A 15,328-nucleotide genomic window follows, 5' to 3' on the forward strand; every position below is an offset into this window, starting at 1 on the left:
CTTCACTGAAACCAAACTCTGATGAATACTTGTTTACAGGCACACTGTGAATAATCCAAATGGAAACTTGTTCTTTGGACAAGCCTTCACAAGAAAATAATTTATAGTTGCTTATATACTGATGAGCTCAGAAAGCCACAGCAGTGGTCCACAGATAAAGGAAAAAACCTTAGGTTAATCCTACTTCTTTAGGAAGGGCCTATTTATTTAATAGTCTGTCAGGTGATAAACCAATTCTGCAGAGGATCTTTGAGGGACTTTATGAAGTAGAAACTAAATACTTATATTTTAATAGCACAGGCATGGCAAAAGCCCAAAGAACACTCCAGCTCCAGCATGCCAGGAACAAAAGCAAGGATGGCAAGCAATCCACAGGCAGGCACATGCTGAAAAAATAACACAGCCTCACAATGGCCAGTCATGTTAAGCCAGGTGTGCTATTCACCATGAGGGACACTGCAGTGGCTACAGCTGCAGGAGATACCCTTGTCTGTACACAGGTGCACTGCCTTCAAAAACCTTTCTGTGTGTGCTGGGACTGACTGCTGATGAGGGAATGGTAGGGCTAAATATACAAAATATAAAAACAAAAATAACAGTTATTTCCTTGCCCATTAGTTTATGCACAGGTATTAAACAAAATTTCACATCAATCTACAGTTGGTTAGACCGTAAAACTGATTTACTGCAACTAATACTCCAGCACAGAGCAAGAGCCCAGGCTAACAGTGACTACAAAACCTTGCTCTCCCATCTTACTTGGTAGTAAGGATCTCTTCAAATCTCCTTCAATCAAACTAGAAAACATGGGTCTCGCTCTTGAAACTGTCCAAAGTAAAGCAAACTGTATAGCCCTGATACCTCTAACACACTTGTAGCTGTAGATTCTTCTGTTTCACACCTATGCTGATTATCTTTAAAACAAGGATTCTGTGAGCATTGCCAAGACACCCAAACCCCTTAATCTCTTTTGAAAATATTATATATGCTTGCTTAGACAAGAACAATAACTGCAATCTAATTTAAAAAAAGCAAAAACACCAAATCAAACCAAACGAGAATTAAATGCCTGGTTGTGATGCAGAACGTTTACAGGGATTTGTTTCCCTAAATGATGATCTATGGGAATATAGTAAATGATTCAGACTGAAGTTAAGTGTAACTTCTGAAAAAAAGCAAACCCAAAATCCTCAAACTTTACACTGAAAGTATGAGTGTGTAGTCACATACAACCAATTCTGAGAATCACAGATTTGCAGTCTGGGAACCACTGCTGTAATGCATAACAACTACTTATAACTATCAAATTAGCAACCATGTAAAGCAGGAAGTTATATAGTCCACAAGAAGAAGAAGAAACTTGACAAATGTGTGACAAAAAAAGCAAACTGGCTATTGTTACTCAGCTTTTAATCCCCAGAGAAAGAAGCTTATGCACTTACATTTCATCATCATATTCTTTTGGAGGTGATGCTGCAATGACTAAGTCAATCCAATCCTGAAAAAGAAAAGCAGAGGCGAACATCTGCTGCTAAATACTGCTTTTAGAGGTGGCCAGTGGACCACCATGGAATGTCAGATAGAGAATCTAGGAGGTAATCTATTCCTGGAAAACCACAGGGAGAAGGAAGAAGGTCTGTATTAAAAACTTCTATAGGAAGACCATTTAAAGATTGAGCTGTTTCATTTCTATCTTGAAATTAAAGAAAAATCTACTGCTGCAATAACATTTTTTTTTAAAAAAGTTATTCTAAGAATCATCCTGTATTGGTCCTCTGAGCAATGAGAACAGTTCTTGCTGTGGAAACACTCACTATAGCTGAAGGGCAATGTTGCTTGTACATCAAGAAATCAAAGATAAGCTATTATCAGAAAATTCCAATCAGCTTGCAAGTAATTTTCAATATCAAAGAGTGATTCTCCATGTAAATTTATTATAAACACTCAGAATGTAATGTGTTTAAATACCAGTCTTGACATGTGGCTAAACATCATGAAATTTCCCAGTAAATTACACATGTGGTTTTCAGAGATGCTACATACCAGCATCTTCTGCAGATTTTAGCTTACTTTGGGAGTACCTGACATATCCACTACTTTTGATGTTTGTAACCTTGTTTGCGTTGATGTGACAATGTCATAAAAGAGAAATAGCTCTGATATGAGCTCTGTAGGTAGAATGATGTAGTATTCCAGGTTACTTACCCCACCCATATTCCAAGCTTTTGCTAGAGTTGCCTGTGCTTCTGCCAGCTTGCTGTCAATTAATATCTTGCCATTTACAGCCAGTATTTCATCCCCTTTCACTATGCCTCCTGGGGAAAAGACAAATGTGTCAAATACATATAAGCAAAACAAAATTCTAGGAGCCTTTTCTGTGCCATATTTGTGGAGTACTGACTATAATGAAAAGTGTTCTCACTGGATGTAAAGTCTGCACTGAAAATTGTAGGAAGTTTGCTACAGGCAAAGACAAAAGGAATTTTTAAGCACGCTAAAGCCAAACTAATCTCTTATTGATCATGACCAGTAAGGAACTAGTTCAATATTATTTTCTACAGTTTGCCTGTTTGGGTAATCCAGCTATACAGCTTACAAACTGTGACTGACTGCAGAACGTTACTACTATGCCCCAACCCTGGGGAAATGTTCAAGGCCAGGTTGGATGGGGCTTTTGAGCAACCTGGTCTAGGGTAAGGCGTCCCAGCCCATGGCAGGGGCTTGGAATTAGATCATCTGTAAGGTCACTTCCAACCCAAAAAATTCCATGAGTCCATAAAAATGGCAAAATTAATTAAATTCCTGAAGGAATAAAATGGCATTTGTCAAGGGTTTGCATGATGGTAATTTCTTTGCAAGTGTATGTGTAGTGTTTGCTCCTTAGAACTGATTTTGACTTGCCAATCTGGAATGAAGCACAACCAGTTAACTAGAACTGGATTTGAAGAGGATGATTAGAGGTCAGCCTTAGTTATGAGAGATCCTAAAAAGAGTGAAGGGCCAAAAAGAGCACTGAGGAGATCAAATGACTGAAATGTTTTCACTTGAACTTAGGTGCAGGCTGGGACAAGGACAGCAAAGACAGTGTAAGGGAATACTGCCTTCTCCATTGACCTGGTCATCACAAGAGTTCTCAAGAAAAGGATGGCGGATACTTCCCACCAGGTGCAAAGCCCAGATGTGTTGGTGAGCATGTTCTTGTGCCTTCAAGAGCTAAGCTTCAGAGGCTCTGGTCGTTAGTTGGGTTTTGGGAGTACAGCCAGCTGCTTAACTAGACAAATTATTATTTATAGTAGCATAAAGAATAAAACTAAGCAGTACAGTGTAGCTATGGTCAGGTACATGTTTTGCATGTGGAACTATTACAAATGTCACTGGAAGTTGTGAAATAATGGAGAACACATTCCTTGACTAAAGAATACACCAGAGAATCAGGTGTTGGTTTTTACAAATTTTACATAACTATTAATTTTAGCAACACATGTGGGCTGCCCTTAAACTTGAGACAGAACTTGGGTCCTTGGGCAAACTAAGTGAGCCTTTCAGTACCAGGCTATGAAATCAGCCAACCATTCTCAGCCAGTGTAAGGGAACACTTTTCAGCAGCATTCAAACTCCCCATTGTTGCTCACCATGTTTGTCTGCAGCACCGTCCTCGTAGATGGCAGACACAACTATCTTTCCAATTGGAGAATCAATTCCTCCCTCAACTGCAAGGTCCAGTGATCCTTCCTATGAAAAAAAAGCAGTTCTAGTTCAGAAAAGTCTGTTTATTTTTGCCATTAACAGGAGCTTAATCTTTCCTTCTTCCTAGTAAATAATGCTGTACATCAAATGCTTACACAAACTTTTTAAATATCAACCAACCAACACAGCAATTACCTTTTTTATTCGTAATAGCCGTACGTCTTTGTCTATAATCTGGTCTGGGGTAAACTGTGAAAAGATATGATGATTAATCATTTCCACTTTGGAAAGACAAAACAATTAAGCTGATCTATGTAATTTCTGGGGGAAAAAGGGAACTTTCCGCCTTCTAAAATAGTGTTAGAGGGAGATCAGAACACCATATCACCTTTTTCTGTAAGAATGCTCCTGTTCAACATGACCAGAAAAAACAAATACACAAGACCCAGAAAAGCAACAAGCAAGAATCTTACCTACTCCCAGCCCTCAAAATAAAGGATTTGGCTTTTTTTCAGAGTATTTAATATTAAACAGTGAAGCACATTTAAATTCTCTCCTTACCATTGAATATGGATCAAAATCTTCCACATACTTCTGGAAGCCCTGAGAATAAAATGATATTTAATTGCAAAACCAGCAACTCACTCACACACTTAACACACAAATTCCATCTTATTTATTAGTGAGAGAACATGTAATTCTGTAAGCTATGAAAGAAGACAGAAACGGAAGAAAAGTCCAGAGAGACAGCAAAGAGTCCATCCTGACAGTCAGAAGACATTTCAAAACCTCATGACAGATCAATAATTTGAGTTGGTCATATAATGAAGCATTTCTGAGGAAGAGTTTACCACCTGTCACCTCTGCAGTTCCTCTCTACACCTGACAGAACAGGAACAAATCTTGAAAGCACCATAAGCAGATATGTTCTGTCACACTGTTTGGAGCAACATTTCTCGGGAATATCAACATGTTGGATGGTAACAGGTGAAAACGACAGGCTCCAATTCACCTGTCAGCAACACTACTCCACTCTGTCTGGGTTTTAGGGTTCTTTTTCAGCCCCCTTTTCTCCCTCTGGATGTGGAGTTTCAGGGACTTGGCTCCATACCACAAGCAAGTGCAGGACAACAATTTGTTAGACGATTTGCAGGACAACAATATGATTTTTGTTTTCATATGGTTCTGTGGAGGACTTAAACGTTTTGTCAGGAAATGCCTGAAATGCAGAAGATGAAACTGCAGTTAGGCACAGCAAGATGTTTGGACTTTGAGGAGACTCACAAAATGTAGTGCTTAACCCTTGTCAGACCAAGACTGCAGGGAAAAGCAGGAGTTACCTTTTCTGCAAGGATGAGAGTTCCTGCACCAGCCATCAGGAGTTAATGGTGTTTGAGTGCAGTTTCTTGAGAAAGATTAGTAGCTACTGGGTGAGACTGTATGGCCAGTGCTAGGGATTTATGAAAGCTCTGCACTTACCCTGCATGCTAAAGTAAGGACTTCAGAACTTAAGAAAATCTTTACTGAGGCACCCAGCTCCCACTCTCGTGGCCTCAAGCTGCAATAACCTGCTGACAGGGGAACACAGCAGCACACAACCCTTTGCAGACACAGCAGGCAAGCCAATACCTTATACAGACCAGTGGTTCAGTGCATGATAAAGCTTGATATATTCATTATTGCCTCTTTTCTACTGGATCCATTTGACAGCAAAGACTATTCCACTGCCAGACTCACCTAAGCCTTTTTCCACTTGTAAACCAAACACACAGCTTAAGATTCCTGTGGTGTATTTAAGGGGTAGTAGTTAAATGCAAAGTTCCGGCAGAAAATACTAATGCTTCCTCTGCTATACTCTTGCTCACCTCCTCTGGCTGCCTAATTTTGATGTGACTATGAACCTTCTGGGCTCTGATCTCGCCCATAACAGCACTGCTTTACATTAAGTTTGTTACACTGCATTACATTTGTTAACCAGATAAATGGGAATTTCCTCACAGACATAGGCAAGGGCAGAATTTCATCCCAGGGGAAAAACTACCATCAACCATTCATTAATTTACAAAGTGTATTAATATTATGAACCATTTAACTAAAACTGTAAGAGAAGTATTTTACAATGAAAGCTACCCAAACAATTAATACTTGGAATAACTGAAGTTAGTACTGCCTTTTGGAATCATGGCTAAAGTAGATAACTATGGGTTTGGAGCAAGTAATTTAGAGAAGAGAACTCCAATCTCAGCCAAGTCACTAAGTCATTATGTAATCTAAAGGAAGTCAGTGAACTCTTTGTCCCAGGTTGTCCTCATGAAAAACAGATGTTGCCCTTGAAGGAAGTTTCCCTGGGAAAATAATCTTTAAACAGGAAAAACCCAAAAAACTCCACAAAAACAAACACACAAAATAAAATTTAAAAAATCACTAAAAAAAACAATCTGAAAGCAAAAGTCATAGAAACACAGAATATCCTGAGTTGGAAGGAACCCACAAAGATCACTACTCCAACTCCTGGCCTGCACAGAGTGACACCATGCACCTGAGGGCACTGTCCCAACGCTTCTTGAGCTGTCAGGCTGGTGCCTCTGGGAGCCTCTTCCAGTGCCCAACCATCCTGTGGGTGAAAAACCATTTCCTAATATTCAACCTAAACTGTTTTCCCCTCGGGTTCATGTCACTATGTATCAGAGATATGATCTGGATCCAATAATGTACAAATATTGCTAAGACAGAAAGACAACATGCACTGAACCATAATATATCTTCCCTGAAATAGACACCACAGATTCAGAGATCAGAGAGTGCACTCCATATCCAAGCAGGGATGAATGAAGCAAGGAACACTAAGTGGAAAGCACAGTCCTAAGCCTACCCTCCCACCACTCAGGATGTTTCAGGTGAAAGAGTTAAGAGCATTCAAATCCCTTCTTGACTTACAAAAACATTCAGATGACCAAGCATAAGTTGAAAATGGAACACTAAAATATTTGATTTCACTGACACAACTCTCTGGACTTCCAGGTGAAAGCTGAAGTTACTATTTAAAGAAAAAACAACCTCCAAAACATGAGCACTTATACTAATGATACTGCTTCACTGGTTTCTAACAACAATAGTCAAGAGCAATTGAGACCAGAAATAACAACAAACCACAAACAAACAAACAAACCCCAAGCAACAACAACAACTAATTGAAAGAGAAACTCACAACCAGAAATAACAAACTTTCCAAAAAACCCCCTCTTTTAAGAACACAATTGTTATATATTTAGAACATACTAGCATTTACTGGCAAATAAATAATCTCAAAGTTGGATCTTTTTCAGTCAGTTATCCCTTTTAGATATAGATTGAAACTGATTAAAAGAAGAAAAAAAATATTATTAATCTTTATGTTGTACCGCTCAAAATCTCACACTGTGAGCTCAATACTGTGTGTCAACATTTCAGATAATGTCAATACATGTAACCTAGCTTGCGCTACCAAAGGTGTTTTGTACTGGCACATTTTACAGCAGTGGAGAAGTTTAGCCTAAAGTTCACTTCTTCAAGGAGCCATCTATTGAACCACCAGGCAACCAAAGATGAAGAGATGAAAACTTCATCATTATGACAGAGGAAAGCAACAAAAGTAAAAATGCAGCAGGAAAATCCTACACAATACAGGAAGGCTGAATGAACAAGGCTTTCCACCACCAGTTCCTCTAATTTCCTACCAGTAATTATGTTATGATGATAGCTCTATTTGTTAATCTGATAAAGTATTTTATCACTGAAAGCATTGCAGCTGGACGCTAAAAGAAACAAGGAAATCTTAGGAATATCAGTATCAGATCAGTTATCAGTGTTCAGCTATTTTAAAGGTTGCACTTAACCATATAGGGAGTTACAGATGGTTCAGCTGGAAGGATTTATTCTCATTCTTCTCATTCTCTCTGCCTAGCCTAGCTGGAGCCACAGGCACACACTTAAAGCTTACAAAGACCAGCAGTTCTCATGCACTAGGGCTGTCTTGCATCTTCTGTTTTAGAAACTGAGCAACAGAATTAGAAAGGAAAGTTTTAAATCTATGATCAAACAAGAAGTACCACACAAAACACGGAAAACATTATTTTACTTGTTTTTTGTTAGATCTAAATGATGAATTGTAAACCACCATCCTTTTAAACATCTCTTGTGGCTGCAAAAGAAAGAAAATCGCCAAACCAGGTGTTAACTTTTTGCTGTAAATACGTATCACCTACTCATAAATTATCTTACTGCTTATCTTGCTCTCCTAGGGACTAAATCACACTTGGACTTGTTAGTGCTTGTTCCCTGTATCATTTCAAAATGAGAGAACACACAGAGAGAAATAGTACTGAATGCAAAGTGGAAAGAATTCTAGAAAAACTACATAAATAATGCACATTTCCATACCACAAGATTTCTTAAAAATATCTTCCATGACTGCTTTTAAAACTAATTTCTACAAAACAGTGCTTGGGTCTCTCATCCATGATATATAAGAAAAGAAAATTGAAAAAAACCCCAACCCTAAACATGGACAAAATGGTAGATAATAATTTCCAAACTATTGAGAAGTCATAGTAAAAATACATTTATGCATTTAACATTTGCTTTCCTAGGATAAGGTTTGCTTACCAAGGACTTCCTATACTGAGAAGGTGAATTCTATTATTAAATGGATCTTATTTTATTCTGTTTGGCTTCAAGGTCTTAAATTCCATATTCATTTTGTTTTTCTGTCACTTCCACTATTCTAACAAAATGGTATGCAGTAGTTTGGAATCACTTAAAATACAGAATATCTCCTTAGTCTACAAAAATTTTCAAAACTGAAATGGGCTAACTCTCATATTATTATACAAAACACTACTGACAGTTCCCCAGACTCCACTCAAAACCTTGCAGCAAATCAGGTAACGTATCTGAGTCTTCTGAAACAAGAAAAACTTCCTACAGACCCAACTCTGGCATCTACCTTTACAAACTCAATTTGCTTTGAAACCAATTACTATGTATCAGTTTTACTCATGTTCCTCTCAGTGTCCTAGAGTCCTACCATTACTTGGAAAAATATTCTAGAGTTAATAAAATGTAATTTATGTTCAATTAATACAAACTGTATGTTTTTGTCTTGGAGGACTTATGGGCAAGTTCGGAAAGATTTTCCACAAATCTCTTTAAAACCTCTCTAAAAAAAAACCAAAACACTTTCAACACAGATTGTTTTGGTATGGCTATAACAAATACTAACTGAAATTTCCAATCCTCCCCCATCTTGCCACATGGTATCTAAGCACCTGTCTTGTCTTCAGTCCTGCAGAACCAGGCTTCAAATCTTGCAAATTGGAGGAAAGCTTAAATTCTTTTTCCCTTCAGAAATTCTTCCTCCAGTTGTAAACAAAAAAGGGAGGAAAAATCTTTTGTAGCAGCAAGTGCAGCAGGGCCTTGTAACTCACACAACAGGATGTTTTTGATAGATGGGAGAGCAGAGACTTATGTTCCTGGTGATTTTGCATCTATGACAATCTCACCACTAAATCATAACAGTCCCCTCCTGTTCTCTAAGCCAAAATTTAATTGGCTTTTCTGGGAGAGTATTCCAGTTCACTCCAGCACAGCTCACCCTGATTTTCACTCAGAGCAGCCCTCAGTGTTCAAGGCCACACTTAAGGTTTAAACATCTCCCATCATTTCCCTATTTATAAGTGAAAAAATTTCATATTCATAAACTGTTAAGAGACCTGGTAATTCTGACCTGAATTTAGTTAATAAGATTACTTAAGTCATGACAGAAACTATCTGGCCCAACTACCTTCCAGGTAACAGGAGAATTTTACCCATTCTTGCATGCCTATTTTATTCTTAAATACATGCTTTTTCATCTTTACTAGTTAATTGCTTGAATATAGGCCAACTGGATTAGTTTCTTGAATCAAATAAATCCATCAACCTCACTTTCTTGAGCTTGCTACTCAGGAAAGGGAAATTCAGGTAAAAACAAGGTAGAAAAAGTGGTGTGCATTATGTCAAATTAAGACACAAAAGCTGGAGTTCCATAAGGTGTGTGAAATCTAGGAAGATGAGAAACCAGACAGCAAATAGCGTGTTGTTGTTGGCATCTTGTTGCAGGGGTTCCATACTGTTGTCTCCTATCACAAAAGTTTCATACCTTCTGGGTGTTTCTCGTGGGCATCTCCTCAGAGCACTGACTCTTTCTTCTTCACAAAGCAGCCACCTGACTCCAGTTCCCTTCTCACCCAGCCACCCCACTCTTTTATAGCACTCTTCCTCTCATTGGTTACAGCTGTGGCCTGGTAAAGTCAGGCCTGTTCCTAATCTTTGCTAATTGGCCCAGCTGCAACTCCTTAGGGGTGAGATTACTTTCCACACTATTTTTATTTTTCTTGTATTCTATCCCCCTACATGTTGTCTTTGGTGATACTCTTCTCCACTAAGAGAAGTGGAACTGGTCCTGTATGTGAACAATGAACTTCAACACACAGGCACAAACCCACACATAGCAACCAATCAAACCCCACTCCCCTTTTGCATGAAATCTAATTATAATTCTTACACACTTCTGGAGACAGGCAGGCACTGTCTTGTTTGGTTTGTCATACACTGGCCTTTTCTTTTTTTAACTAATGGGAGTAATCTTCCTCTTCAGTATCCATGCTGTTTTTATTTCGCATGCTTATGACTTCCTTGCAGTGAGGATGAATAAATACCCTTTACTGCAGTAAGTCATCAATGGAAGTAAGAGGTATAAGGTCGACCAAACCAATTTATAGACTGATCTTTCTCTCGAAGTCCCACCAGAATATTGTTCCCACGGAAATTTTGATCTTCCAACTAATATAAGGCAGTTTGGGAAGGAAGATGATTGAATCTGAAAGATTTTAGCAGACTTGTGATTTGGAAAATGTGCATGCATGCATAACAAATCATAAGACATTTCCCATGGAGGTGGATCCTGTTGCCAGTTTCTTAAACTGATTGTATATAGTCAGTAAAAAAAAAAAGCGCCTTTTAAAATTTGTACCAAGACTGTTGGAGCACACATAAAGGTATTATCCATTTTGCAAACTAGTTCACATAAACACACTTTTCCAAGAGCTAGATGATATTAACTGCAGATTAGGACTTTGTTCATTCCTCTCCTAAGGGTTTTCATATTGCTTAGAGATGTTAAATTACTGAACACAATCAAAATGAGAGCTCCAACTGAAGGGAACATCTCCACTGGAGGGATCTGAATTTATTTTTAGCTCATGTGCCTGCCTTCTCTTAAGCAACTTATTAAAACTGCTTCCAATTACCATTCAATTAATTTATAATGTAGAAGCTTCAAGATGACTCTGGCTGTGTGAAAAGTGGTTACTAAGTATCACTTAAATTTCTTCAATGTGTAACAGGAGAAAATAAAGAAGTAAGACTATCTAAAATATTAAAACGTAAAATGACAAAGAAATCCATTATGTTTTAATGAAACACAGCTAGGAATATTGTGTACATAACTTACTGCCAGAAATAGCTTTTAATTAAATAAATACAACACAAATTTGATGAGTTTTCTGTCACTTACTGTCTTACAAATACATAGATACATGTATCCATACAGACGCATGCAACAAACAGAACTCTGACACAAATAGCTTGAGTCATGATGACCCTCAAGAATAAACACTACCAACTAGTTCACCAGCTATTTTAGATGAATTTCAAGGACTGGGAGTTATCACCTGCCTGAGCAATTTTTCCATATTTCTCCTTTTTTTGCTCAGTAAGCCTTGGCTCACTTCGCTCATAAACTACAGTTCCCAAGGATGCTACATGGTTGGTCCTAAAATATTTAGCCTCTGACTTTCCCCTTCACTTGCATTTGAAACAGAAATGGGAAAGAAATAAGAAAAAGAAGCTGATTGCAACTGAATTTTGCAGTAACTCTGCATGACTACTATATTAGAGTCTAATGTAATGACACACATTTTTCCCCCTGGAAATTAAAAGATACATTTAAATTATAAATTTATATATATATATAGGAAAAATTATATCATAAGGCATATGTCTTCAAGTATGTTCATGACTGTTTACAAAGGAAAAAGGCAATTTACTTAATTTTCATTTCATTTCTGATGAATTCAGAATTTATAAAAATAAAACCCAGCATCTGAATAAATGAGAAATAAGATGTACAAATTCTAGGGCTTTACACTGCTCTGAAATTATGTACCTCTGTACAAAAATTGTCACTTAAAGTGGCTTTTCCACCTTGCCAAAAAAAGGAAAAATACTGTTTTGTACTTACCATTAGTGACTGCTTGAAAATATACAGGAATTTTAGTTAGCAGGAAATGGGACAAAGATTGATTCTTTGAGGACATCACAAAGAACAATATCAAAACTAAACTCCCACAGTACTGGAGCACTCAGAAAAAGGACATTAAAAGGCTTACCAGGGCCTCTGATTTGATTGTTGGCCTGACCACGAAGTTTGGGTCAGGATGCAGCATAACTGGTTTAGAGACTATTGGTACCCCTGGATGACGCTGGGTAGGTGGACTTGGAGCAAGTTGCTATGGAATTAATTTAAGAAAATTACAGTTTACAACCTAATTTATGCAAATCCACAATTTCACCAAGACTCCTCAATTCAAATGGTTTATCATAATGAATTTAAGGACACTAATACAAAACAGAGCTGACAGAATTATTTTAACTAAGGCTTACAAAGTCAACAAACCAAAACACAATTTCTCTTATATCCAAGTAGTAGCTTTTCACCTAAAGTCTGTCTTCACCAAAAAGATTATGGAAAAATCTCAGTGCTGCTTTTGGCATTTTTCCCATAAAGGCAACAAACTGAATGAGAAGTTAGAGGGAAAAAAACCCAAAACTGCTAAAGTTGAGTGTAAGAACACAGTGAACCCAAAATAAGATTTTAACTAATCCATGGCTAAATAAATCTTTTAAGATGAAATTCAGCAGGGCTGCAGCAAACAGCTTTCCATAAGGAATTTCAAGTTAAATTATCTTGATTTAACAGCAAGGGTTTGTTAGGTCAATTCCGTGCCCTTGACTCCACAAAGTAGAGAGACCCAGAGACCTCATCATTCAGTATGTCCTATTCCAATCCTACACTTCTCACTCAGCCAAAACTCCCACTGACATCAAGCAGAGTTTTATTCAAGAAAAGAGTTCAAAACTGAGTCCTGTGGGTTCAGTTTCTGACTTAGTCCCAGCAACTCTTGGGACACTTTTCGCAATGTTTCTCATAGGAAATGTGATGTATGCCAGAGATCATTCTTATGGTACAAGCTGTAACCTCTGAAATTATTTATCAGCTTCCAGCAAATGGGTTAAGCCACTTTTTGGATTTGGTTTTATGTTTGTTATTTTTTGTGTGTGTGTGTGCGTTTTTCCCCTGTGGGCTTGTTTCCCCCCATCCACTCCTTTCTTAAATAACTTTTAAAAAAGTTTGAATCAGATATTTACAAGTCCCTGTGGATATCACTCAACTAATGTTGTTCCGCACTGCAAAATACATTAAATATTCTGAACTTAGAAGAATCAGAATCAACAGATTCACAGATACCAACTTGTTAAGCTACGCTGGAACTGGATGATTTCTCCTGGAGTTGCATAATTTAGCAACAGATTTTTCTAGAGGGCAGAATGGATGTCTGACCATTCTGATCATGCAAAGTCAGTGCAAAGAGATAACAAATGGTGGTTCTGAGATGAAACTTGCATCTTAGCACCCATTATATTTAAAAGGTAGTTTGAACTTAGCAATTTTTGCCTTGATGGAAGAACAAAGCACATGTGCTGTGACATACAGACATTCACAACATGCAAATATTGACTGCATTTTGCTAAATTGTTGAAATACAAAATCCTTGGACCATTAGGAGTCACTTCCACCACTTGGGCTTTCACCACAGCATCATATCCACACAGATCATTCCCTGTTCTGAATTTTAAAAAAATTATCCCTGCAGAGTGAAACCTTTGGCATTTCCTTGTCATTAGCACTACATGGGAAGTTCATGAAACCACAGCCATGATAAACAGCTCGTGACATACCAGCAGGTTGCTTGACACAGGGGACGCTTTGCCAACATGGGAGGTGTTTCTTACCACCTAAACAGCAACACACTTAGTACTGGGTTCATATAAAGCTAATAATAATTTTTTCAGAAACAGATAATTATACCAGATATTTTAACAGCTAGTTCTCAAGAATGTCTCTGACAGGATTTTATTCCTTTTGTCAGGTTTTGTTCAAGCTGAATTGGAAATTAAATTATCTGAGTTAAAACTAAAAATGGAGCAATGTAAAGAAGATGTACCAGCTTGAGTAATATTAGAAAAATGAACCTATGGGACAACTACAGTTGTCTTATTTTTTGGTTTTAGCAGGCACTAACACAAGATCTTTAATCCACAGCCACACAAATGTACTGCTTTTGCTTATCTGTGGGGTTAAAAACTGACTTTGTAGAAGGCAGCAAGAATAAACTGTCAAGCTTTGGATTTGTCTTCCATTTCTGAAACAACATCAGATATATTAAATTATCGATTTATAAACAAAGCAGCTTCGGCTCAATTAATTTTACTAAGAGCCTAGTTATTTCCTCATATACAGTAATTATATTCAGTGAAAACTGACATTAATTTCAAAGACTAGGTTATTTGTTGTTACCTAACATATTTTTTCTTAATTATTAATTTATTTTCTCTAACACAGCTAGCAGTGACAAACTACCAGAAACAAATATTAGATTATATTGATTTGGGGACAGATAAGTATGGCAGATCCTATATTACTCCTTCTATCTGAATAGTCTCTGTTCTCTTTAAAAGAGTGTATTTCTCCTCTCAACACTTGTGCCCTTTCACATCATTTTTATTTGGCAAATAACTTGGGAAACCTGCTATCCATAAGAACATATGATATTTCCATTTCAGTAGATCTTGCACATTCTTGGCACTCCAAATATATGAACCACATAGATCAAACACTATCAGAGGTCCACATAAGTTTACAAGAGATTCATGGGTCAAATCAGGGCAATTATTCACAAAAAGAGAATCTACCAGTTTCCACCAAAAAGGGATAAATTTGCATATCTTTCCCCACCCAAGGAAAATCATGCAAATAAAAAGACTATTTAGTAAACATGCAAAACCCCCAAAACTCAACAGTGCAGTCAGTCAACCCATGCAGAAAACTGTATAGGAAAAAAGTGACCATATGGGATCCTCTTCTGCTGCTTGAAACAAGTAAGCAGCTTTTGCCAAAAGAACAAGTACATGATTCTCACTACAGTGCTTAGCAAAGGGAATTATGATGAGTCAGCTGCCATTTCTTTCCTAAAGCGAGATTTGGCACAAGATTTCTTTTATTTGATCCTCTTTTGAACTCAGATTGCAATAAGGAGAAAGTTGATGTTTTCGCAAAGTGCAGAAGGTCAAACCAGGTTACCAGCTCTTGCTTTTTTGTTTTATACAGTTTTGACCTTTTAAAAGTTTGACCTTCTGACTTTAAGCCAATTTTCTTTGTCCACTCTTCTCACCTAACAAAGCAATTTGAAGACACATTTAAAGCACTTCTACAAGTAATCCC

The 15,328-nt window shown here is 37.5% G+C and overlaps 1 protein-coding gene across 1 annotated transcript in view; it reads right to left on the bottom strand.

Annotated features, from left to right (window-relative positions):
* Positions 1-465: 465 nt before the first annotated feature.
* The window catches only part of USH1C (USH1 protein network component harmonin), a 41,680-nt gene continuing 26,817 nt past the window's right edge, over positions 466-15,328 (bottom strand). The window contains exons 19-27 of the mRNA XM_031061356.1: positions 13,786-13,842; positions 12,156-12,275; positions 7,805-7,867; positions 4,249-4,290; positions 3,883-3,936; positions 3,633-3,732; positions 2,206-2,315; positions 1,443-1,498; positions 466-565 (exon numbers count right to left, since the gene is read on the bottom strand). Coding sequence (XP_030917216.1) covers positions 466-565; positions 1,443-1,498; positions 2,206-2,315; positions 3,633-3,732; positions 3,883-3,936; positions 4,249-4,290; positions 7,805-7,867; positions 12,156-12,275; positions 13,786-13,842 — 702 coding nt within the window. The remainder of the gene's footprint in view (positions 566-1,442; positions 1,499-2,205; positions 2,316-3,632; positions 3,733-3,882; positions 3,937-4,248; positions 4,291-7,804; positions 7,868-12,155; positions 12,276-13,785; positions 13,843-15,328) is intronic.

Source organism: Geospiza fortis, unplaced genomic scaffold (assembly GCF_000277835.1).
Source record: "Geospiza fortis unplaced genomic scaffold, GeoFor_1.0 scaffold327, whole genome shotgun sequence".
Classification (NCBI taxonomy): Eukaryota; Metazoa; Chordata; class Aves; order Passeriformes; family Thraupidae; genus Geospiza; species Geospiza fortis.